The 27,324-nt window shown below is 34.3% G+C and overlaps 1 protein-coding gene across 8 annotated transcripts in view; it reads right to left on the bottom strand.

The window, feature by feature from the left end:
- Positions 1–27,324, bottom strand: part of LOC119687571 (nesprin-1) — a 138,257-nt gene that overhangs the window by 23,196 nt on the left and 87,737 nt on the right. The window contains exons 20-21 of one of the 8 annotated variants that reach the window (XM_038101921.1): positions 10,740–26,660; positions 1,356–10,382 (exon numbers count right to left, since the gene is read on the bottom strand). The exons of the other annotated variants lie outside the window; for them this stretch is intronic. Of the exons in view, the coding sequence (XP_037957849.1) occupies positions 1,356–10,382; positions 10,740–26,660 (24,948 nt within the window). The remainder of the gene's footprint in view (positions 1–1,355; positions 10,383–10,739; positions 26,661–27,324) is intronic. 8 annotated transcript variants of the gene reach the window in all.

Here is a 27,324-nt window from a genome sequence, read left to right as displayed (position 1 = left end):
AGTAGAAGGAAAAATTTTACTCCAATTTCGTGGTGCAAATGTGAATTGTGTTTTTTTTTTTGCATGAAATTCTACAAAAACTACAAATGCGATGAACGACGCCTTAAGAACCCAACGTCTATTTGATTTTTTTTTAAGTAAAAATAGTTAGTTACTATTAGAAGTATTGATTAGCGAAAAGGAAATGACAGTTTAAGTCAAAGAGTAAGAAAATAGGAGAAAGTAGTAGAGAAAGCTCAATCAATAAATTTATTTAGTTAGCGTGCGGGTGAGACAACAAGTTATAGACATGCATTTTTACTATATATGTGTTTTTTATTTAATTTTTTTTATTTTGGTAGTGTACTTTATAATTATGCATATATAAATATAAATATATATATGTATATATATAACTTAGTGCTTTTTATTTTATATATCGTATAAAACTATAATACAAAAATTTTATTCAAAACAAACAAGAACGACGAACTACTTTTTGAATACATAAATGTTACATACACGCAGCATTTAGTATGCATTTACGTGTATTTAAGTGCGTGTGTGTGTTTATATATATATATATATATATATATATATATATAAATATGCTTATTATTTCGTGCTATATGCCAATCACAGTGTATGTGTTTTATGGCTAAAGATAAATGCTAAAAATAACTTTCAAATCTTTGTTGTTGTTATTGTTTGTGTTGAGTTGTGTATGTGTGTGTGTGTGTGTGTGTGTGTAGCACTACAGTTACTTAATTTCCATATTCCATTATATTTAGTAAGAAAAAACAAAAAAACAATACAGGCAAAAATAAAAAGATATTATTAATCTATTTATAAATTGATTTAATTTCTAATATGCGTTTTTTTTTTGTTTTGTTGTTAATATTGAACTACAACTACTAGAAAAAAAGTCCAAACAATATCAAACCACTGCAGGTACGTAACAGCTATCGATATTTTTCGATTTGTTTCGATTTGTTTCGATTTTGAAATGAGAATTCAAAAAGTCGTTAATTTGATGTTGTTTGTTTTTTTTTCAGTTTCTTTTTCTATCTATTTTGTTAATTCTTAAGTATTAAGTTTAAGTATTAAAAAAAAAATAATAATAAAAATTAGTAACTTTTTAACTCAAATAAAATAATATTAATAAATTTATGATTTCAACTATTTAAATTAATGTTTTGTTGTTTGGTTGTTTAGCTGTGCTCAGTAGTGATTGGTCGGATTCATTCGTTCATTTAAGGTTTACAACACTTATTTCTTTCATTTAAAAGCCAAACGAATAAACAAAGACCAAAACCACACAGAAAAGCTGCAAACATTAAAACTAAAAATGTATAAAGTCTTAATGTTATCATCACCTTCTGCTCTTGTTGTTGCTGCCGTTGCTGCAATTGCTCGACCTGCTGTGGCTGTGGCTGTGGTTGTGGCTCTTGTTGTTGCTCTTGTTGTCCTTGTTGATTATTTAATGTCACTGTTTGTGTTGTCGTTCCAGTTGAAGTTGTAACTGTAGTGGTGATTATTGTAGTTGTTGTTGTTGTGCGTCCATCGATATTTATTTCTCGTTCAGGTACAGAGACTACACTAGCAGGAGTAGTAAAATCTCTTGGTTCATGTCCTGAATATTCTGTAGCTAATAGGTTAACAGCTGGTTTCTCTATTATCTCTAATTCAAGGTTTGTTACTGAATGTGGTTCATCTTTGTCTACATCCTCAATTATTTCAGTATTGCTTGATGATTCTGTTATGGTTTCTGTTGTTGATGTAATAAATGGTGATGAAGTTAATAATGATGATGATTGTGTCGGTGATGGTGATGGTGATGGTAATGTTGATGATAATAATGGTGATAATGTTGGAGTTGTTGTTTGTAATGATGATATTGTTGATGTTGATATCCCAATTGGTTCTTGTATTGGCTTTATTTGTTCTGTTGTTGTTGTTGCTGCTGTAGTCATATAGGTTTTGTTTGTTATAGGAGTTAAATTTTCTGTTGTTGCCTGATTAGTTGCTTCTATACTTGTTGCTTCTGCTGCTGGAGGTGTACTGGTATTTGATGTTATCACATCCAAATTCGTAGCAGCTGCTAATGGTAGCAAAAGTGCAGCAGCTGCACCTGCTGCTGCTGTTATTAAAGGCACGTTCGTCGTAGCCACATTAGTGGCTTCATTAACGACTTCTCTGGCAATATTGGTGGCCACTTCAAGTGGTTTTATCGTTTCTTCCCGATTGGGTTGAGATATATGGGGTGCATGCTCAATTTCAGTAGATTTTATGGAAATGAAAGTTTCAGGTAAATTTAATATGGCAACATTGTTAGCGTTTAGTGCAACTTGTGTTTCTGCTAGCGGCGTTATTGCGTTAGTGGTTAGTTCAGTTTTATCAGCTGATATTTGAGGAACCTGTTCATTTTCATTTATTTTCAAGGCTAAATATGTACTTTGATCTCGCCAATGACCTAAGCCACCTGGCAAATCGGCTGACATGTATTCTGAAGAACAACTATTATTTGTTACATATTTCGACATATCCTGTTCTGGCGTGGGCGTAACATTACCACTACTACCACTACCTGGATCCCGTTTGTCGTTATTGTTGTCATCGTCGTCGTCAGGTTTTTCAATTGTTGTTACAACAATCGCACTTTCACCGTCACCGTCATCGTCATCGTCGTCATCGTCATCGTCATCATTATCGTCGCTATCGTCACCGTCATTCTTATTTTTGTCATTGTCATTGTTATCCTCTAGATTTAATGTGTCATCATTTTTAATTTGTGTATCTTTAAGATGTTCTATTACCGTTTTTGTTTCTAATTGAGCGCTCTCTGTCTGTCTCTGTGTTTCAAAATATGCATTACTTGCATCTACATTTGGTTGATTCATTTGCCAATAATCCAGATATAAATGCATTTCAAGCTCATTTGAATCAGCAAGACACTCAGATGTTTGTGCGTTATTAGTAGGAATGATTAGTTTGTCTTGGTTTTGTATTTCAGTCTTTTTAACAATATCTTCAGTTAACTGTTTTGGTTCAATAATGTTAGTGTCAAAATCCACAACATTACTGATCAAATTAGTTTCAGTCTTATCAACAATTTTAACTGGTTTAGTAAGGTCTGTGCTGGTATTGGCTAAAGAGGATTCACGTAAAAGGTTCATATATTTACACCAAGCTAGTGCACTGTGAGCGGTTTCTAAATGCAAAGCAGCACGATTGCGTAGAGAATCTTGACTAAGATTCCAAACTAATAAAGAGGAATCATGTAGACTTTCTGATACTGAGACTTTCTGAATTTCTAAAGTTTTCTGTAGACCATCAGATGGAGTAGATTCTGAAACTACTTTCATTTCTAAAACTTTTTCAAGATTATTTATTGATGCAGAGGCTAAAGGAGCTTTAGTTGCAACAATTTCTGAAGTTTCTTTTACAGATAGAATAGATTCTGAAGGTGCTGTTATTTGCAAAATTTCCTGTAGATTTTCTGAGCAAATAGAGTCTGAGGGAGTCTTAATTTCGGAAATCTCGGATTTTTCTTTAAGATTATCGGATAGAACAATTTCTGCAGGAATTTCAGTTTCAAGAATTTTATGTACTTTATCGGATGATACTGACTCTATAGGAGTTTCAATATCTAAATTTGCCTTTACATTATCGGTCGGAACAGATGTCGTAGTAACTATCACTGGTTTTTGTTCAGCATTAACTAGAATATCAAATTTGTTTTCAAAATGTATGTGAGGTGGATGTATAAGGTTCTCATAATCCAAAGATAGATTATGTAAAAGAATTTCGCTGTTGACTTGTGCGACATCACGCGGCTCTATTACTATAAATTGTTCAACAAGTTCGTCATCACTTGTTTTATTATTAAACTCTTCCATCGCAGGTAACGAACTCTCACTCAAACCAAAGGTATCCATTTTTTCTGTAACAGTTAACGTATGTATAGGTTCTTCTACAATATTTGTAGATGTTATCTGCTCTTCAATAGGAGGTGTTATTGAATCGTTCTTCGTTATTACTCCTTCTATTAATTTTTCTATTTCCAATTTAAATGGTGTATTATTTACAACTTCTAAGGTTTCAGTTGGTATTGTTACTTCGGTTTCCTTTGTATTTTTTTGAAGACTTTCCAACTCTATTAATTTACTCAGTTGGGACTCATAATCACTATATCTTATTCTTTGACATAGCGGATTAACTTCCAACAACAAATTATTACGAAGAATTTCGTGGTTTATAATTTCGATTTCAATTGGCTCTACAAAAACGAAATCGTCATCATCCTTTTCTACATTTTGAACCAGTAACACTTCATGCTTAATGTTTTCTATCAGTTTTTGGGGCAACTCAACTGTGCTTATGATATGAGATTCAATTTCTGATGTCTCATCTGTTGGAGTTTTGATATCTAACTGAACAACTGTTTCCGTCAACAATTCTTCGGAGTCAATACTTGAAGACTGAGATTCACATATGTTATCATCTCTTTTTGTTGATATCACATATGGGACCTGTTGGAAAGCATTTCTGTTCTCAACTTTTATTGTTATATCATTTAAGTTGTCAGATATATGTGTTTTTTCATCACTTTTACTTAAAACCACAATTGGACTTTGTTTGGAAGCTGTGTCTTCAACTTTTTCAGTTATAATATCCGTATCAATACAAACTGGAATTTGTTCTGAAACTATTGTATCCTCAAGTTTATCTGATAAAATATTTGAAGGTCCCGATTTAAGTGCATCAACATCGCTCTTATTTGGCATCAAAATTGGGGCTTCTTCAAGAGCTACTGTAATTTCGACTATTTCTGTTTCGATATTTGAAGGTACATATTCACCTTCATTTGAAATCGAAATTGGAATTTCTTTGACAACTGCTATATCTTTACTTGAAGTCACAATTGTATCCTGGTCTGGAGCAACTGTATTTTCAATATTTTTTAATACAATATTTAATGGTTCAGATTCAAGTATATGAGTATCGTTTTCAGTTGATACAATAAATGGAATTTGTTCGAGAACTACTGTATCTTCAACAGTTTCTGATACAATATTTGATGACTCAAATCCAGGAGTATCGGCATCACTTTGACTTGAAATCAAAATTGAAGCATTTTCTTCAACTTCATCTGTAGTCGGAAGTGTTTCGCTTATGTAATGTGGCTCATCTAAACTAAATGTTACCTTCATTTTGACATTCTCGTGCTTTACTCGACTAGTATCAGTTTTGGGCGAGTCCTGAATTTCAGGTTCAATAACTTCATTTTTGGTTGCAACCGAAGTAAATGTAACAGTGGATTGTGATGAATTGTTATCATCTTTATCACTGAGAGTTGTGAACTCTTTAAGTGCTTCAACAACAGGTTTAGAAAATACTGTGGATTCTGTTTGAATTATAGCTGACCATGTAGTTGGTTGCTCTAAAGGTGACTGTACTGATACTTCATCCACCGTTTCAGGTATTTGTACTACAATTTCTTTTATTAATTCGCTAGTTGATATCGGTGATGAAGAAATTATGTTCACATCTTTCTCCGAATTTGGTTTTAATGTTGCAGACCAATAGGAAGTTTGAGAAACAAAAGGTTTGTCTTTGACAGATGCACTTTCTTGATCGACTGTTTCCGGTACAGCACTGTGAGATGTTTTTATATTAATTTCAGTATTTTCTACAGTGATATTTTTTATTTTAGTTGCTCCTTTTTCCGTTTCCGTTTGTAATGCTGGATGAGATTTTGCTTTTTGCTTTGATTTTTTCGATTTTTTAAGCTTTTCTACTTGTTCCGTCTGCACATGAAGCGGAATATGGAATGCTGTTTCTTCAGTTGTAACGCTTTCTTTCACTAGAGGAATTACTTTTGCAGGAACACTTTCTAGAGTACTTATTATTTGCATTGGTTCTGGAACATTCTGAGCAGCAATTTCTGCCCAAGAGAGTCCAGATGATATTAATGTAGGCGCGCTTATTTCAAGAGTATTTGATTCTATTTCTTCAGGTACTTGCTTGATCGCGATTTGATCTTCTTCTGTTTGGCTATCAGTCGGCAAAATAACTATTTCTGTATTTGCAATTTTAGGTTCCTTTTTGTGTTTTATCTCTTTTTTCTTGTGTTTTCTTTGCTTTTTACTAATTGTTTTGTCAGAATCACCTTCTATTTCAATAAATTCTTCAGAAAATGATTGTTGAGATCGGGAACGTGATCGCCTTCGCTGTTTTTCTATCTTTGACACATATTCCAAAAATCCTTCACTATCAGGTAACTGTGTAAATTCTGTATTAACGGCAGGTGATTCAATCACTTTTATAACTGGTCGTTCAGTATGGCGAGACGGTCTATTTATACTTTGGAATGATGTTTCAGTATCGAGTTTCTCTACTTCTGGTGTTGTAAAACTGCGTACAATAGAAGCCCAACTGGACTCTTCCTCCATCATATCTTTCCAACTCAAAGATGAAGAATCTTCAGGCCATTCTGTTTTAACAGGTTCACCATAATCTAAATTATGTGAAGATTGAATGTTCAGTTCGTTTTCATCTTCAAAGTTCTGAGTTTCTAGAGGAAGATCGTGTACAACTTGTTCTTCTAATTGTTCTTGTTGTGGTTGTTCTTCTGATTGAATAACTTCTACTTCATACTCAACAAAATGTGTACTTTTTGCCGGTTGTGAAACCAGTGTTTGTTCTAGTTGAATTCTTGGTTCCTGAACGGCTTCAAGATAATCAGATATATTTAAATCATGACTTGGCACAATTTTTTTCATTTCTGTAACCGGTTCAGAAATAAGTGTCGGCTTTGTCTCCAGAGCTTTTCCATATGTAACTATACTTCCATTGTCAGTATAACCAGATTTTTTAACAACCTCAGCATATGTCTCCGACAGTGACCAAACTGATGGTGGTACACTGACATGTTCTTGCTTCGGACTAATTTCCTTATCTGCAACATTTTTGTCTTTTACCGTCACATCTACAATATTACTAATATCCTCAACTGTATCTAGTTCTATTTGCTTCTTGTTCTTGATTCTAGTCTTATCATTCTTCTTGTGTTTTAATGCAGTCTGGGATTCTAAATCTTTATCACATATTTCCATAACAATGGGATTACGGTCTTCTTCACTTTGATGTACAATTTCAGACCAGGGCGAAATTGTGTGTTCTGTTAAAGTTTCAGAAGAAATATAATCAGGTTTAAGTTTTTGCACAATTCTTTCATTCAGGTCATTCTGATCTGTTGGAGTCACTTCAATATTAGAACTTTCTTGCACGACTTTTTTGTTTTTCTTATTTTTATCCTTCTTTGATTTGTCTTTTTTAGATTTGTCGTGAGGGTATGAAATTAATTTCTCCTGTTCCTTTAAAATAAACTCCTTCGATGCTGTTTTATCATCAATAACATTTAAATCTTCAAATTTGTTTGTGCTTTGACTTACAATTTCAGACCATGATAACGTCATAGAAGACGGATGTTCTGTAAGAGCTTCTGATGTTGTTGTAATATATTGTTTTATATCCACATTGCTAGACTTTTCCGGTAAAAATTGTGTATCGGGATATGTGGTTTCGTCAACCTGGGTCTTTATGTTATGCGAAAGTATAGCATTGGTATCTCTTAACACTTCAGGTTCATCATTTACTTTTTTACTTAGCGATTGCAATTTTAAAGGTTTCTTCAGTTCTTTTTCATTATCTTTCTTAGGTTTCGGTTTAATATGTTTTTCGCGTTTTGGTTTAGACTGAGAAACTAAAGGCGAAATATGTTGAGGAATCGCTTCCATTACATTCGGTTTTTCATCAGATGAATGTTGGCTTACGATTGCGGACCATGACAACTGATCTACAACTTTTTGGTCCTGCGTTGAAATGTCAAATTTATCTGTAAATATTTCTGGTTGTGTTGATTTATCACCAGTGAGTTGTTTACTTATACTATGATCTTCGTTCACATCATCAACATTAAGCTTTGGTGGAGATTCATATGACTGAATTAAAGTTTCATCACAAATTCTTGTGTATGACACAGGCTGTGATTTAGATGTTTCAGATTTAATTTCTTTAGTAGGTTTACTAAATTCCTTTCGTTTTTCTCCTCCTCGACTTTGCTTAGATGTATAAGATTGTCTTTCCTGTTCGATAAATTTATTAATTTTTTCCGAATTTCTGTCTTTCACATCTTTATCTGGAAGATCGTTTTCAGTACGACTAACAATTTCACACCACGATAAAAGTTTACTTGGTAACTGCTCTTGGACTGGAATAACAGAATCAGTCGAAATTGAAGGCAACCTAACTTCGTTTGAAAACTTATCTTTTTCATGGTCTAAGATATTCTTCGAGGATATTTGCTCTTCAATAGTGTTATCTTTTTTATATCCAATAATATTCAAATCAGGTTGAAGTGCTATATCTACTGTTTGACTATATTTTTCATGGTCTGCTACAGTATGAGTTGATTCATTGTTGGGTATATCAAATTCAATGTTGTCAATAGTATGACTCACTATATCTGACCAAGACATCTGTGTTTCTTCAGTTACAGGAATGACATCATCTTGGCTAACTTCATCCATTACAGTCGTCACATTAGTTAATTTGTTTTTACTTTCAGCATCCATATTCTCAAGATCTACAACTATGTCTAGGTTCCTTGCATCTTTTTCACATACATTTTCAATACATTCAAATTCAGACGTGTTATACAGAATGTTTTCTTTGGTGGATTCTATTTTTACAGGATATTCTGTCCTTTTTGAACTGTGCTTCTGTTTCTTGCGGTCTTTCCCAGGTTTAACTACATCTATTTTTACTTGTTTTTCAGCTTTGCTTTCGATGATGGGTGGTTTCAATGTAACTGCAGGCTCCTCCAAGTTCTGTGAAACTATTTCAGACCAAGTCAATTGTATTTTCGGTTTAAAGTCATTGATTAGTTCATTTTCTTCATTTATTGGAATTGTGAGTTTAACTTCAGCAGGATCAGGTATTTCAGACAGTGCTTCGGAAGAATTAATATCTTTATGTAACTTTGATTTATCTAACTTTTGAATTTTTTTCTTAACGTTTTCCTTTGCTTGTTTTTTCGATGTAGGCTTTTCTGACGTACTTTCAGTCATAACAGTATCTTCACTACTTTTAACTAAATGAGTTTCCCCTAAAGGTTTTTCTATTTCAATATCAATATTTATATTTTGAGGTTCTTCAATTGTTTGGCTTACAACTGTAGACCAAGACACTTTCTTTGTGAACGTATCTTCTGGATTTATTTGTAACGTGATATCAGAAACTTCAGTACCATCTACAGCAGTTGATAATTCCACATTTGAAGATATATTGAACTTTTCTTTACGTTTGTCTTTTTTTGATTTATGTTTCCTTACTTTCTCAGGTATGACTGGAACATTTTCTTGATATATCTCCTTAATTTGTCTTTCTACAATTTGATATCTGTCTTCTTCAGGATATTTATCAAGAACTTTTGGCACTAAAACATCATTTTCAGTTTTGACAGTCTGTTGTAAGCTCTTCTTCTCCAAATCGATAAAGTTATTAGTTTGTTTCACAATATCAGCATAAGAAACAGCCACATCTGGCAGCTGCACAGGACTTTTAACTTCACTAGTCGTTGAAGAACTCATTGTTATTTCCTTCCAAGGAACAGATAATTGAGGCAATTCAAAAGCATTAGATAGCGAAGTCACACTGTGAGAAGACTTCACATCCAATGCAACTACTTCCATTTCTTTTGATATCAGATCAATAACTACATTTTCTCGACTAACAACAGGCTTAATAAAACCAGAAGCATTGAATAAATTATCTTCTTTATTCTTTATATTCATCCATTTATTAGAAGAATCAATAATTGGAATTTCGGCACAGGATGGCTTATTAGATTCATTTGGTATTTCCTCAAAGGATTCAATATTGGTTGTAGTTGTTGTAATCAGTGTTGCAATTTCTGTAGCAACTTGTTCTTTTGGCTGTTCATCGCGTGTTTGTTCAACTACAATTTGTCCCTTAACCTTGACAGGAAGTATTATAATCTCCTCCACTGGTTGTTTTTCTTCTGGCACAGATTCTTTTTCAACTGGTTCCATCAATTCTGTGATCTTTTCAACAACCACTGGATCAGATTTAATTTTCTTAACATCAACGTCATTATTTTCAGTTAATATCACCTCTTCATCCATAACATCTCTCCATCTAGCAGATGTCTCACCAATTGGACGAGCTGCATATGCTGATTTCTTAGGTTCTTCAGGAACTTTTTCAACTAATTCAATATTGGTTGTAGTTGTTGTAATCACTGTTGTAATTTCTGTACTGACTTGGTCTTTTGGTTGTTCATCTAATTTTTGCTCAACTGTAATTTGTTCCTCAACCTCGACTGGAGCTATTGCTATCTCTTCCACAGGTTGTTTTTCTTCTAGTACAGATTTTTTATCAACTGGTTCTATTAATTCTGTGATATTTTCAACAGCCACTGATTCAGGTGCAGATTTCTCAACAATATCAGTTTTAGTAACCTCATCATCTTCAGATAATACTATTTCTTCATCCATGACATCCATCCATGCATTAGATGAATCGTCAATTGGAAGTCCTGCATATGATGGTTTCTTAGGTTCTTCAGGAACTTTTTCAACTGATTCAATATTGGTTGTAGTTGTAGTTTCTCTAGTAACTTGTTCTTCCTTTTGCTCAACTGGTGATTGTTCAAAAATAATTTGTTCTTCAACCTTAACTGGAGCTATTGCTATCTCTTCCACTGGTAGTTTTTCTTCTGGCAAAGACTCTTTCTCAACTGGTACTATCAATTCAGTGATCTTTTCAACAACTATTGGTTCAGGTGCAGATTTCTCAACAATATCAGTTTTAGTAACCTCGTCGTCATCAGATAATATCATTTCTTCATCCATGACATCCATCCATGCATTAGATGAATCGTCAATTGGAAGTCCTGCATATGCTGGTTTCTTAGGTTCTTCAGGAACTTTTTCAACTGATTCAATATTGGTTGTAGTTGTTGTAATCACTGTTGTAATTTCTGTAGTAACTTGGTCTTTTGGTTGTTCATCTAATTTTTGCTCAACTGTAATTTGTTCTTCAACCTTAACTGGAGCAGTTATAATCTCCTCCACTGGTTGTTTTTCTTCTGGCAAAGACTCTTTCTCAACTGGTACTATCAATTCTGTGATATTTTCAACAACTATTGGTTCAGGTGCAGATTTCTCAACAATATCAGTTTGAATAACCTCATCATCTTCAGATAAAATCATTTCTTCGTCCATGACATCCATCCATGCATTAGATGAATCGTCAATTGGAAGTCCTGCATATGCTGGTTTCTTAGGTTCTTCAGGAACTTTTTCAACTAATTCAATATTGGTTGTAGTTGTTGTAATCACTGTTGTAATTTCTGTAGTAACTTGGTCTTTTGGTTGTTCATCTAATTTTTGCTCAACTGTAATTTGTTCTTCAACCTTAACTGGAGCAGTTATAATCTCCTCCACTGGTTGTTTTTCTTCTGGCAAAGACTCTTTCTTAACTGGTACTATCAATTCTGTGATATTTTCAACAACCACTGATTCAGGTGCAGATTTCTCAACAATATCAGTTTTAGTAACCTCATCGTCATCAGATAATACTATTTCGTCATCCATGACATCCATCCATGCATTAGATGAATCGTCAATTGGAAGTCCTGCATATGCTGGTTTCTTAGGTTCTTCAGGAACTTTTTCAACTGATTCAATATTGGTTGTAGATGTTGTAATCACTGTTGTAATTTCTGTAGTGACTTGGTCTTTTGGTTGTTCATCTAATTTTTGCTCAACTGCAATTTGTTTCTCAACCTTAACTGGAGCTATTACTATCTCTTCCACTGGCAGATTTTCTTCTGATAAAGACTCTTTTTTAACCGGTACTAATTCCATGATTTCTTTAACAACTAGTGGTTCAGGTGCAGATTTCTCAACAATATCAGTTTTAGTAACCTCATCGTCATCAGATAATACTATTTCGTCATCCATGACATCCATCCATGCATTAGATGAATCGTCAATTGGAAGTCCTGCATATGCTGGTTTCTTAGGTTCTTCAGGAACTTTTTCAACTGATTCAATATTGGTTGTAGTTGTTGTAATCACTGTTGTAATTTCTGTAGTAACTTGGTCTTTTGGTTGTTCATCTAATTTTTGCTCAACTGTAATTTGTTCTTCAACCTTAACTGGAGCAGTTATAATCTCCTCCACTGGTTGTTTTTCTTCTGACAAAGACTCTTTCTTAACTGGTACTATCAATTCTGTGATATTTTCAACAACCACTGATTCAGGTGCAGATTTCTCAACCATATCAGTTTGAGTAACCTCATCATCTTCAGATAATACTATTTCTTCATCCATGACATCCATCCATGCATTAGATGAATCGTCAATTGGAAGTCCTGCATATGCTGGTTTCTTAGGTTTTTCAGGAACTTTTTCAACTGATTCAATATTGGTTGTCGTTGTAGTTATAACTGTTGTAGTTTCTCTAGTAACTTGTTCTTGTTTTTGCTCAACTGGTGATTGTTCAACAATATTTTGTTCCTCAACCTTAACTGGAGCTATTACAACCTTCTCCTTTGGTTGTTTTTCTTCTAGCACAGATTCTTTTTCAACTGGTACTGGCAGTTCTACGGTCGTTTCAGAGACCACTGGTTCAGGTTGCTTTTCTTCAATAACTTCTCCTTTTTGTATTTCTTTAGTTAGTTCCTCAGGTATTTTTTCGACAAATTCATTATTGGTTGTAGTTGTTGAAAGCACAGTTATTGTTTCCGTAGTTACTTGTTCTTCTGTTTGCTCAACTGGTACCGTTTCAACTATAATTTGTTCCTCAACTTTAACTGGAACTATTGTAATGTTCTCCATTTGCAGTTTTGCATCTGACACAAATTCTTTTTCATCAGGTACTGGCAGTTCTGCAATATTCTCAGCAATGACAGGTTCTCTGTTAGGAATTACCTCAACAGATACAATATTGTTTGTAGTTGTTGTAATTGCTGTCGTAGTTTCTCTAGTTCTTGTTGGTTGATCAACTGATAATGGTTCAACTACAATATGTTCGTCATCTTTGACTGGAACAATTGCAGTCTCAGCAAAAGGTTTTTTATCTTCTGGCGTATTTTCTTTTTGAATTGGCACTTCAAAGTCAAACAACTTTTGAACTGGAACAGGTCTAGGTTTAACTTCTACAATTAAATTTGTTTTAAGAACTTCATGTATGTTTTCAACGGGCTCAATAATTTCTGTAGTAACTTGTTCCGAGTATTGTGCCTGTGGTAAGTATTTTTGAGTTGGTACGTCATCATCTTCCTCTAGTAGATCTTTCCAGGATTTAATACTTGAATCTATATTGGCTTCCGCAACCTCCTCAACTATATTAACATTCAGTTTCGTTTGTGGTATATTTTTTTCTTCTGTTTGTTTATGGCTAGATATTGACCAATTAAAATCATCGAGATCTTTAGGCGCGGATTCCGTTACATGAATGTTATCGTTTTTAACAACTTTAGATTTCGGAACAGGTGTTTCTTTCGCTTTGTAAGCATGTGACCTTTCCGTATCAATAAAGCTTGTAGTGGATTGACTTACAATAGAAGCCCAACTAGGAGTTTGTGCATTTTCAAAATTGGTTTCAAAACTTATTTTTTCTTCATCCTTTTTCAGACGTTTCTCAACTTTTACATTTGGAAAAACATGTGATTTATTTTTTTCGATATATGACTGGTCTGGAGAATCTTCATCGAGTTTTTCAACAGCATCTTCACTAAGTTCTATAGATGAAACCAAATCTCCTCCTTGTGCCTTACTCAGCAAGGAATTGTCATCTTTTTTCCGTTTATCCTTTGTTTTTGAAGATTTTTGAGTTTTTTCGGATTTGCCTTTCGGTTTTTCTTCAGTTTCAACTTTTTTGTTTACAATCTTTTTACGTGAATTTATATCATCTATCCATTCGCCAGGCTTTTTAACTAATGCCGCCCATGAAAACTCATTCAAAACGTCTTTATGTGTATTAGTTGCAACATCATCAACCGGTTCAGGTTCAAAGGTTTTATTTACGTGTTCTGCTTTCGCGTCACTCTTTAATATTTGATCACTTTCGTCAGAGCTAGTGGTTTGAATTTTATCACGTGTAAGAATTTCTTCATTTTTCTGTTTTGTTTTTGATTTTTTATTCCTGTGTTTTTCAGGATGTTTTTTCTTCTTCTCTTCTCTATTTTCTGGAACAAGCTGTTCTGGTTTTTTATGCCTTGTCATGATATCATCGACCCACTCTCCTGGTCTGCTAACCAAAGAAGCCCAAGATAACTTATTCGGTTCTGCTTGAGAAAGCTCTGAAGTTGTATTTTCTTTCTCAGGCACATCTATTGACACTTCTGCTTTACTTTCTTCTTCTGATGAAACAATGGGTGTAATGGATTCTTGAACAATAGCACATACTTCAGAATTTTGGTCATTTTCCGATTTAGGGGTTTTATCTTTCTTTTTATTTTTAGATTGCTTTTTCTTTTTTGAAGGCTGTTCGAGCTTATTACTATCATTGTGAACAGTTTTATCTTTTCGCAGAACTGTGGTATCTATCCATTCCCCTGGCCTTTTCACTAATGCCGACCATGAAAACTGATTATTTTCCACTGACTTAGGTACTTCCGTAACATTATCGATGAAATCTAATTCCGTTTCAGAAGTACTAACAGTTATTTTTTTCACATCTTCGTGTGGTTTAATGTCCACTTTATCCACTTTTTCCACTTCAGTAACATTAACCTTAGATGTCTTTACTTTTTTCTTATTTAATTTTTTTTTGTGTTTTCTATCAACTTCTTCGTACAATATATCTTTGGTAACTTCTTTTACTTCTGGTATATCTTCAATTTTTTCTTTATTTGAAATCGTTTTTTCATCAGACACTTTTTCTTGCCCCATTTCCCCAAAAAGTACGTCAGCATATGATTTGCCTCCAAATATCTTCGAAGGTGGCTTTAAAATCAACTTTTGTTCTGCACGATTAGTATTTTCTTCTGTCTCCTGAGTAGTCATCTTATTTACCTTCTCAGGCTTTTCTATAACATTTGGTTTTCTTTTAACTTTTGCCAAGGAAGTAACCAGGTTATCAGAAAGGTTCTGGGTATTGTGTAGGTTTTGTTTTGGAACAAATTCACTGTACATTTTTTCATTTGCTAAGAAAGTGTTGGTTTGATTCGAATATGAGTGCTTAAGAAAATCTGGAGTAAACTCTGGAGCATTCGGAGATAAATTTGAAGATAATGCAATGTTAGTAAGAGAGGATGATGTATCTTCTAAAACACTAGACCACGTATCAATTTCCGATTTATCGTCTTGTTTTGACTCTATAATGAAATCTTCCTCAACTTTAACTGAAGCTATTGTAGTCTTCTTCATTGGTTGTTTTTCTTCTGGTACAGATTCTTTCTCAACTGGCATTGGCAATTCTGAGCTCTTTCCTGCAATCACTGGTTCAGGTTGCTTTTCTTTAACAATGTCAGTTTCCTGAATTTCTTTATTTAGTTCCTCAGGTATTTTTTCGACAGATTTAACATAGGTTGTTGTTGTACTCACTGTTGTAGTTTCCGTAGTTATTTGTTTTTCTGATTGCTCAACTGGTACCGATATTACAACTTCTTCCTTTAGTTGTTTTTCTTTTAGAACAGATTCTTTTTCAATTGGTATTGGCAGTTCTGAAGTCTTTTCAGAGACCACTGGTTCAGGTTGCTTTTCTTCAATAACTTCCCCTTTGTGTATTTCTTTATTTAGTTCTTCAGGTATTTTATCTACTGATTCAATATTGGTTGTCGTTGTAGTTATCACTGTCGTAGTTTCTCTAGTAACTTGTTCTTCCTTTTGCTCAACTGGTGCTTGTTCAAAAATAATTTGTTCTTCAACCTTAACTGGAGCTATTGCTATCTCTTCCACAGGTAGTTTTTCTTTTGGCAAAGACTCTTTCTTAACTGGTACTATCAATTCAGTGATCTTTTCAACAATTATTGGTTCAGGTGCAGATTTCTCAACAATATCAGTTTGAATAACCTCATCATCTTCAGATAATATCATTTCTTCGTCCATGACATCCATCCATGCATTAGATGAATCGTCAATTGGAAGTCCTGCATATGCTGGTTTCTTAGGTTCATCGGGTATTTTTTCAACTGATTCAACATTCGTTGTAGTTGTAGTAATCACTGTTGTAGTTTCTCTAGTAACTTGTTCTTCCTTTTGCTCAACTGGTGCTTGTTCAAAAATAATTTGTTCTTCAACCTTAACTGGAGCTATTGCTATCTCTTCCACAGGTAGTTTTTCTTTTGGCAAAGACTCTTTCTTAACTGGTACTATCAATTCAGTGATCTTTTCAACAACTATTGGTTCAGGTGCAGATTTCTCAACAATATCAGTTTGAATAACCTCTTCATCTTCAGATGATATCATTTCTTCGTCCATGACATCCATCCATGCATTAGATGAATCGTCAATTGGAAGTCCTGCATATGCTGGTTTTTTAGGTTCTTCAGGAACTTTTTCAATTGATTCAATATTGGTTGTAGTTGTTGTAATCACTGTTGTAATTTCTGTAGTAACTTGGTCTTTTGGTTGTTCATCTAATTTTTGCTCAACTGTAATTTGTTCTTCAACCTTAACTGGAGCAGTTATAATCTCCTCCACTGGTTGTTTTTCTTCTGGCAAAGACTCTTTCTCAACTGGTACTATCAATTCAGTGATCTTTTCAACAACTATTGGTTCAGGTGCAGATTTCTCAACAATATCAGTTTGATTAACCTCTTCATCTTCAGATGATATCATTTCTTCGTCCATGACATCCATCCATGCATTAGATGAATCGTCAATTGGAAGTCCTGCATATGCTGGTTTCTTAGGTTCTTCAGGAACTTTTTCAACTGATTTTATATTGGTTGTAGTTGTTGTAATCACTGTTGTAATTTCTGTAGTAACTTGGTCTTTTGGTTGTTCATCTAATTTTTGCTCAACTGTAATTTGTTCTTCAACCTTAACTGGAGCAGTTATAATCTCCTCCACTGGTTGTTTTTCTTCTGGCAAAGACTCTTTCTCAACTGGTACTATCAATTCAGTGATCTTTTCAACAACTATTGGTTCAGGTGCAGATTTCTCAACCATATCAGTTTTAGTAACCTCGTCGTCATCAGATAATATCATTTCTTCATCCATGACATCCATCCATGCATTAGATGAATCGTCAATTGGAAGTCCTGCATATGCTGGTTTCTTAGGTTCTTCATGAATTTTTTCAACTGATTCAACATTCGTTGTAGTTGTAGTAATCACTGTTGTAGTTTCTCTAGTAACTTGTTCTTCTTTTTGCTCAATTGGTGCTTGTTCAACAATAATTTGTTCCTCAACCTTAACTGGAGTTATTATAATCTCCTCCACTGGTTGCACTTCTGGCGCAGATTCTTCTTCATCTGGTATTGGCAATTCTACGGTCTTTTCAGAGACCACTGGTTCAGGTTGCTTTTCTTCAATAACTTCTCCTTTTTGTATTTCTTTAGTTAGTTCCTCAGGTATTTTTTCGACAGATTCAATATTGGTTGTAGTTGTTGTAATTACAGTTATTGTTTCCTTAGTTACTTTGTTTTCTGTTTGCTCAACTGGTACCGTTTCAACTACAATTTGTTCCTCAACCTTAGCTGGAGCTATTATAACCTCTTCCATAGGTGGTTTTTCTTCTGGCATGGATTCTTTTTCAGGTGTTACTATCAATTCTGTGATATTTTCAACAATTATTGGTTCAGGTGAAGTTTTCTCAACAATATCAGTTTTAGTAATATCATCATCATCAGATAATATCATTTCTTCATCCATGACATCCATCCATGCATTAGATGAATCATCAATTGGAAGTCCTGCATATACTAGTTTCTTAGGTTCATCGGGTATTTTTTCAACTGATTCAACATTCGTTGTAGTTGTAGTAATCACTGTTGTAGTTTCTCTAGTAACTTGTTCTTCTTTTTGCTCAATTGGTGCTTGTTCAACAATAATTTGTTCCTCAACCTTAACTGGAGTTATTATAATCTCCTCCACTGGTTGCACTTCTGGCGCAGATTCTTCTTCATCTGGTATTGGCAATTCTACGGTCTTTTCAGAGACCACTGGTTCAGGTTGCTTTTCTTCAATAACTTCTCCTTTTTGTATTTCTTTAGTTAGTTCCTCAGGTATTTTTTCGACAGATTCAATATTGGTTGTAGTTGTTGTAATTACAGTTATTGTTTCCTTAGTTACTTTGTTTTCAGTTTGCTCAACTGGTACCGTTTCAACTACTATTTGTTTCTCAACCTTAACTGGAGCTATTATAACCTCTTCCACAGGTGGTTTTTCTTCTGGCACGGATTCTTTTCCAGGTGGTACTATCAATTCTGTGATATTTTCAACAATTATTGGTTCAGGTGAAGTTTTCTCAACAATATCAGTTTTAGTAATATCATCATCATCAGATAATATCATTTCTTCATCCATGACATCCATCCATGCATTAGATGAATCGTCAATTGGAAGTCCTGCATATGCTGGTTTCTTAGGTTCTTCATGAATTTTTTCAACTGATTCAACATTCGTTGTAGTTGTAGTAATCACTGTTGTAGTTTCTCTAGTAACTTGTTCTTCTTTTTGCTCAATTGGTGATTGTTCAACAATAATTTGTTCCTCAACCTTAACTGGAGTTATTATAATCTCCTCCACTGGTTGCACTTCTGGCGCAGATTCTTCTTCATCTGATATTGGCAATTCTACGGTCTTTTCAGAGACCACTGGTTCAGGTTGCTTTTCTTCAATAACTTCTCCTTTTTGTATTTCTTTAGTTAGTTCCTCAGGTATTTTTTCGACAGATTCAATATTGGTTGTAGTTGTTGTAATCACAGTTATTGTTTCTGCAGTTACTTTGTTTTCTGTTTGCTCAACTGGTACCGTTTCAACTACAATTTGTTCCTCAACCTTAGCTGGAGCTATTATAACCTCTTCCATAGGTGGTTTTTCTTCTGGCACGGATTCTTTTTCAGGTGTTACTATCAATTCTGTGATATTTTCAACAATTATTGGTTCATGTGAAGTTTTCTCAACAATATCAGTTTTAGTAATATCATCATCATCAGATAATATCATTTCTTCATCCATGACATCCATCCATGCATTAGATGAATCATCAATTGGAAGTCCTGCATATACTGGTTTCTTAGGTTCATCGGGTATTTTTTCAACTGATTCAACATTCGTTGTAGTTGTAGTAATCACTGTTGTAGTTTCTCTAGTAACTTGTTCTTCTTTTTGCTCAATTGGTGATTGTTCAACAATAATTTGTTCCTCAACCTTAACTGGAGTTATTATAATCTCCTCCACTGGTTGCACTTCTGGCGCAGATTCTTCTTCATCTGGTATTGGCAATTCTACGGTCTTTTCAGAGACCACTGGTTCAGGTTGCTTTTCTTCAATAACTTCTCCTTTTTGTATTTCTTTAGTTAGTTCCTCAGGTATTTTTTCGACAGATTCAATATTGGTTGTAGTTGTTGTAATTACAGTTATTGTTTCCTTAGTTACTTTGTTTTCTGTTTGCTCAACTGGTACCGTTTCAACTACAATTTGTTCCTCAACCTTAACTGGAGCTATTATAACCTCTTCCACAGGTGGTTTTTCTTCTGGCACGGATTCTTTTCCAGGTGGTACTATCAATTCTGTGATATTTTCAACAATTATTGGTTCAGGTGAAGTTTTCTCAACAATATCAGTTTTAGTAATATCATCATCATCAGATAATATCATTTCTTCATCCATGACATCCATCCATGCGTTAGATGAATCGTCAATTGGAAGTCCTGCATATGCTGGTTTCTTAGGTTCTTCAGGAATTTTTTCTACTGATTCAATATTGGTTGTAGTTGTTGTAATCACTGTTGTAATTTCTGTAGTGACTTGGTCTTTTGGTTGTTCATCTAATTTTTGCTCAACTGCAATTTGTTCCTCAGTGTTAACAGGAACTCGTGTAATCTTTTCCTCGTGTAATTGTTTTGGCACGTTTTCAACTGGTATTGGTTCATGTGTTTTCTCTTCTTTTAGAACTGTGTCCTGAACTGCTAGTGGTAACGCGGATATTGTTTCAGTATTCCAGCTTTCTTTAGGAGTTTCTCCTGATTTTATCTGGTAATATAGCTCTTCAGAATGCTGTATTACGCATGTGTCGTATTTAGGAATTTCTAAGTATTCAAAAGTATTTTCCAACTCCTCATGTGAAACTGTTGTAGTGGCTGATATATCAATCGGAGTGCTCTCTTTTTCATCTTTGTGTTCGTTGATGTGGTAATTAAGTTCAGCAGAGCGGAGCTGCGTTAAATTATATTTTGGAACTTCGAAATCTTGAACGGACGGACTTAAGGAAAACGTGTTAATTGCAACTTCTGGTTTAAGATCAGTGCTTGAAGTGTTAGAAACAAATTTGATATTTTTTGCCTCATCTGATTCAGCGGTTGCATTTTGGTTAATATTAGCTTCTATGTTAGTAGAACTTAAATTTTCAAATAATCTAGTTGGCTCTTCTTCTACATTTTCTGGTAATGGTTTGTCGGTAATTTCTTTACTGATTCTAGTTAAAACCTCATTATAAGTTGTATTTGCTTTATCAATATCACACATTTTAGAGACTAATAGTAGTGCTGGCTCTAGCGAAATATTTCTAATCAAATCTGTAACTTCTACAGTTTGTACGGCGCTATCACCTACAGTTGCTATATTATCAGTTTCTGGAATTGAGTGTGGGCTTCCTAATATATTTATTTTTGCAGCGTCAGTTGGGCTTACAGTTTCTACATTCTCTTCAGAATTAGTAAATTCTTTTTTATAAAATTCTTCTGGAAGTAAAGGTCTTTTCTTTTTATCTTTCTTAGAGATTTTCTTCTGGAATTCTTCAAATAATATTTCCTCTTCAGTGGTCAAATCGGGTAGAATATCTTTTTGGTCAATGCATTCCAAGGGCTCAACGAATTCTGAATTTATATTCAATGTTTGATTCTCTACTTGTGAACTACTTAATCCTGGTGTAATTAATGGTGCAGGGATTTCACTACTGTCTACGTCACCTTCTATTAAAACAGGCTCACTAATTGGGGTTTGATCACTACAGACAATCATTACTTCCGAAACAGATGAGTTTGGCAAACCATTACCCAAAAGTACACTGGATTCAATAATAGTTTGTTCAGTTTGTTCATTGTGTTCAGTATGTTGATCTGAAGCTTCTACAGTTTCAGTCAAGGTTTCTGTAATTTTAAGACTAGTTTCGGGAAGATCTAAGTGCATTTTAACTATAGGGGTTTTATGTTTTTCCTCATGAGTAATAAGTGAAATTTTTTGAATCGCACCTGGTGGATAGGAATCACCAGTGTAAATGATATTGGTACCGTCTTCAGACTCGAAACTACGTTTTTGTGTCATTGTTAATGTCGTATGTTTCGTGTTCGTCGTCGTGGTTTCAGTCACTTGCGTAGAGCGTGAAAACTTGTTCAAAACGGTTTTGTCAGTTGAAGTAGTGGTAATGCTATGTTTAAAGCTGTCAGGGTCTATGTCTTTATTGTCTTTTTCAAAAGTCGGTAATTTTGTTGTTTCAATGTCAATAACCTTAATGCCAGGTGTCACGTCGTCCTTTTTAATAGTTTGCGGCGAATCAATAGTTTGAACCTCATCAATATTAGCCTCATCCGAACTAATTTTATCAAAACTATCTTTTGGCGTGCCCATCATTGTATAAGTGGCTGAATCCGTTTGTCTTGGCTGATCAGGTAACTCAATTGTTGATTTAACAATAATGTCGTCTGGTGATTCTGTTTCTTCTAAAATAATTTTACCATCTTGTGAAATTTTCTTAATTATTTTCACGGTACGTATTGTTGTTGTCTTTATTATAGCTCCATCTACTGAAGTGTTAGTAGTTAAAGTTTCTGTTGGTTCTTCAACAATTGATGGAGAAATCGTAGAATTAGTTGACTGCAAATCATCTTCATTTGTTAATATTTTCACTTCTATTTCCTCTGGTGTTTGAATTTCTGGAGAAGTTCTTTTTATAATTCTTGTCGTTCTAATTGTTGTTGTTTTAGTTACACCTCCTTGGTCATCCTCTGAAAGCTTATCTGACGAAACTTCTTGTGCTATATTTTTACTATCTAAGTCTGTTGTATTATCAAAACTATGCTCCATGGTTTCATTTTCGATGTTTTGCGAGATTTTCTTTACAACCTTTGTCGTTCTTACTATAGTCGTTTTTATAACGTCACCTCCTTCAGAAGTTTCTAAATTTTCTGTGTTATTAATTAAATGCTCTTTATTTAATTTTTCATCGAGCGTTACTAAATTTCCGCTGGGTACTTTTATATGATCTTCTGCAGGAACATCTTGTTCAGAAACATATGACTGTTTAATAATTTCTGGCTCAATATTTGTTTGTTGTGCTTCCTTTTGGGATAACTCTTTGTTAACATCCCTGTCATTGTCAGTACTAGTTTCTAGTGACAAGTTTTTGTCTTTGATTTCTGAAGCATTTTTGGTTTTTAAGGTCCGAACTGTTGTTGTTTTCACAACACCGGTATTAGTTTCTTCTCTTATAACCGACTCAGATTTTTCAACAGACGCGTCTTCTTGTGCTTCTTCAGCAATTTCAAAATCAGTGTTTGGTGGAATGCTGTTTTCAGTAGTTTCTGAAATTATTTCTTGATCCTCATTGCTGTTAATTTTTTTGACAATTTTTGTGGTGCGTACAATAGTTGTCTTGATCACACCATCATTTATTGTGGGTTCATTTATTTCGTTATTTGAATTTGTTTGTGTTGAACTAGTGTCAGTAATCAGGGGCTCTGTTGTTTTTAAGTTGGATTGCGAATCAATAACTTGTGTGGATGTCTGTTGCAGCGGTACATGTTCTTTATTTGTGCTTCTTTCAATGAAAATGAAATCAGCTGTTGATGATTTGGCGTTATTTTCTTTGGTGGGGTGTGGTGGTTTCGAAGGCGATACCGGATTTAAAGTCTGTTCCGTCGTTGTTTTTGTTGTTATTTTGGACAATTCAGCCTTATGTCCAACATTCTCCACTTCTTTTTGTTCTTTACCACCAATTATTTTGTTAAGGAAATGTTTTGTTTTTGTTATTATGGATTTTGTTTTTACAACATCACTTGTCTCTGGTGTATCTTTCTCTTTCTCATTTTTATTCGGATTTTGAATAACAGAAGATATATTTTCGGGAGTGGCAGATATCGACAAATCAGTTTCTGATTTTAGTACTTCTTCCGTTATTTTGGGTTTATCCTTTTGATTTTTCATATGCTTTTTGTGTTTATTTGCTTTAACAGATTTTTTGCTCAAATCTTCTTTTATGGTTTCCTTTTGTGACTCTGGTTGAGCAAGTGTTTCAGTAGCGATTGTTGTTGTTTGCTCAGTCAATTCTACTTTCGATTTCTTTGATTGTGGTTCAATTTGTTCTTCAGATCTCTTGTGTCCTTGCATAGTTGCACTTTTCACAAAGTCTGGTTTGTGTTCTATATGATCACTATCAAATACTGTAGGTATTTGTTTCTTTTCCTTTCGTTGCTTCTTTTCAAATTGTTCGTGAGGTATTAGCTGCGTTTGAAGCGAATTTTTGTCTTTTGGTTGCGCCAGCTGAGATAAGTCCAATGTTTCTACAAAAGTTGTTTTCTTTACTTCTTTTGTAGTCTCTCCTAAAACAATGGGCTGACTCGATGGGACATCCTTTTTCACTTTTTTAATGTCTTTGTTAACTTTTTTGTCTTTTTTATGGCTTGTGGCTTCATATTCTACAGGCTTGTGAATTTGTGGTTCAGGATCATATCGATGAGTTTGCTGTAAATGTTGTTGATGATGACTTTTATCTGATTTCTGACGAACATATGGCTGATCCACTGGAGTAGCTAGCTCACGATTAATTGGTTTCTGTTTTCTATTCTTGGTAATTGTTGTTGTAAAAGTAGTCCTAGATGTTGATGCTGTGGTCGAAGTCGAGGTCGGCGTCGGCGTCGTATCAGAGATGGGATTTGTCGTTGTCGTTGGTTGTTTATTTGTCGTTGTATTTTTAGCTGACACGCTTTGTTGCTGTTGCTGTTGCTGTTGCTGCTGATTTCTAACATTATTAGGGAACAAAGAAGTTGTTTTTACATAATTTGGTTCACTTTGACGTATTGGCTGACTGGATGGCTGGAAAGTGTTTCTATTATTCAAACCAAACAAAACCTCGGCGTATGTTGAACCAGGTGTTGTAGTTATATTTGTCAAATTACTTGAACTTGTTTCATAGCTAGTATGTGTCAGTAAATCCGATGTTTGCGGTACTTGAGGTGTTTGTAGTATTTGATGTTCTTGCTCCATTGGAACATGTTCATCTTGTCTTTGTCGTTGATCTAAAATTTCACTGAGCGTATTGGAAGGTAGTTCAATATGTTGTTGATTGTTTATATATTCTTCAATTGGTATAGATTCGATTTCGTTACTTTCAAATTGTCCAAATGTAATGTCGGGACGAACTTCGTCTACATCCATTAATTGAGCTTCGTAAGCATTTGGCGTTTGGATAGGATTGTCATGATGTTGTGTGTAATTTTGAATTAGGGGCATTGTATTTGTTTGTGTCGTTTGTTGAACTAAAGATGCTAAAGTAGTTACAACTTGATCCAAAACACTTGGTCTTGTTGGTTGTATTTGTTCATCAAATTGTTTGTTATAGTCAAGTAAATATTGAGGTTGTGGATGCGCTTGTTGCATGTGTTGCTGAGTGTGTTGCTGCTGCTGATGGTCGATCGTCTCGTAAACAGGTTCCAATTCTTGGAACTGTTGATAAACTTGAGGTTGTGTCATATACATTTGGTTTTGCTCAGCAGTATATATTTGCGAAAAAGTTGAATCCGGTTGCTGGGTTTGATAATAGCCGGATGGTAGTAATTGATATTGACTTGATGTAGGGGCTTGGTATGGATAACTTCCATATGCTGCAAGAGACGACGTTCCTTGTGGGTACTGCATTTGTATAACTTGTTCGTAATAATTTTGATTTGGCTGAGTTTGTTGTTCTTCCATAGGCAACGGTTGTGTTTGATCTGTGGCATAGCCCCACTGTTCATTCTTGGCAACATTCTCATACATGCTTTGATAGAGCACTGGATCAGGTTGCAGGTATGTCGCTTGTATTTGTTCAGCTGTCATAGGTGTATCTTCGTAAGAACTTTTGAAAGTTGTTGTTGTGATTAATTGAGTTTGTTTCTGTTCTTGCTGCGACATTGTTGGCAATTGCACTTGCACTTGCTGTTGTTGTTGTCCTTGTGGTACTTGTTGTTCATTTTGTATGAACATTTGTGATGTCAGACCAGTATCGCTTATGGGCAAGTTCTGTATTATTTGATTTTGTTGTTGTACTTCTAATGGTGGTTGTGAATATGTTTGAGTCATTAGTGGAGCAGAATTATTTATTTCCGGTAAAACTACGCCTACATTACTATCTTGCAACAGCGCCTGCGCCATTGTCACATGTGGCATTTGAGTGTTTTGTGAACTTTGTTCTATTTGGGTTTGTGTTGCTTGTTTGCCACTCGAATAACTTTGTTTCTGATTCGCCCGTATTCGCTCTAATTCTAATCCCCGCAAGACTTCAGCATATGAAGTGGAGCCTGGTACCCAAATTGGACTTCTGGAACGAACTCGTTCCTCAGCAGGTAAATGCAAATATGTTTTTGCTTCTGCTTTTGGTTGATTAACAATTGATGTTGTTGTACTCGTCGACATTGTTGACGTATGGATATTATCTTGCGGCGGAGGTTGACGTCGTAGCGCACGTCCTCTGCGTGGAGGTGCATTTGGTGGTCGCATTTGTTTATGAAAGTGTTTTTGTCCTCTTTCATTATCGATGAACTTATCAATAGTTTGATAGGCTTTATTAGGAACTTCAATTGATCGCTGAGTTTCAGAAGGGAGTTCAATGTTGCTAAACACTTGATGCTGTTGATCTAATTCGCTTGTTTGTGGATGTTTAAACATATCATCAGCACTTGAATCAGTATATGAAGGCGTTTGATGCGAAATTACTGATGTCGAAGTTATTATTGCTGTTGAAATAATTTCTTCTTGTTTTGCCTCCACTGGATTTTTAGGTACTTCATGTTCACTTTCAGTTTTTTGAATATTGAAATCCTCATCGGAATAATGATCTAGACTAACAATTTCATGTTTCTCTTCCCGCGGCGAGGGTGAAAATGAGGGCTGCGTTCGAGTTGTAGGTAAAACGTCTTGGCTATATTCATAAATATACTGTTGAGGTTCAAACTCTTGGTTTTTCACGGTAGGACCTTCAATGTTTATATATTGTGTAGTTGTGGTTGTTGTTGTTGTTGTTACATTATTATCCGTTAAACTAACTGGACTTGAATGTCCCGACAGGACCTCAGCATACGTTAGGCCTATTTTTGACGGCTTCAAGAGTATTGAAACAGAAGACGAGGTCGTCACAACTGAATGTGGGTCCAGTTTATATGATAAAGCTGCAATTCCATCAAAGCTGTGTTGCGTATTTTCAATTGATGAACGTAGAGCCTAGCATTGTTGAAAACGGGAAATTTGCCAAAAACGTTAGGTTTATTGCGCAAAAATTTTACATGTATAATTGAATTTCAAATACTATAAATAACTAATAAGCGAAATCCAACTCCTAACCCAAAAATCCTAATCTCATTCATTCCTACAATCCTACAAATCTAAAAATCCTAATAAGTTTTTTGTTTTATTCAAAAAAAGAAAAACTTTATAAACATTTAATGTTGTTTTTTTTTATTGTTTTATTTTGCGCTTTGATTAAATAACTACATTGATAAATTACTCTGAACTTACACTGAGAAAAATTCAAATTTTCTTAAGTGGGCAATAAATTTTTTATACTGATTTCAAATTGGAACAAAATTTAAATCAAGCAATTTTTCAATTTTTCAATTTTTCAATTTTTCAATTTTTCAATTTACAAATTATTACTTTTAAACTTTTAATTTCGATTTAAAATTCACAAAATTTAATTTTGATTTTCGAACTTCAATCTTCGAATTCAACTTTTAGAATAATAATTTTGACATAAAAATTTACATTCGTAGATTTCATTATCTAATTTTTAGTTACGAATTTTTAGATTTTTGATTTCAAAATATGATTCTCGAATTTTGATTCTATAAGTTCAAATATTGATTTTCAAATTTAAAGATTTCAATTT

This window comes from Teleopsis dalmanni, chromosome X (assembly GCF_002237135.1).
Source record: "Teleopsis dalmanni isolate 2A chromosome X, ASM223713v2, whole genome shotgun sequence".
Classification (NCBI taxonomy): domain Eukaryota; kingdom Metazoa; phylum Arthropoda; class Insecta; order Diptera; family Diopsidae; genus Teleopsis; species Teleopsis dalmanni.
This window is presented reverse-complemented; position numbering and strand designations above follow the sequence as displayed.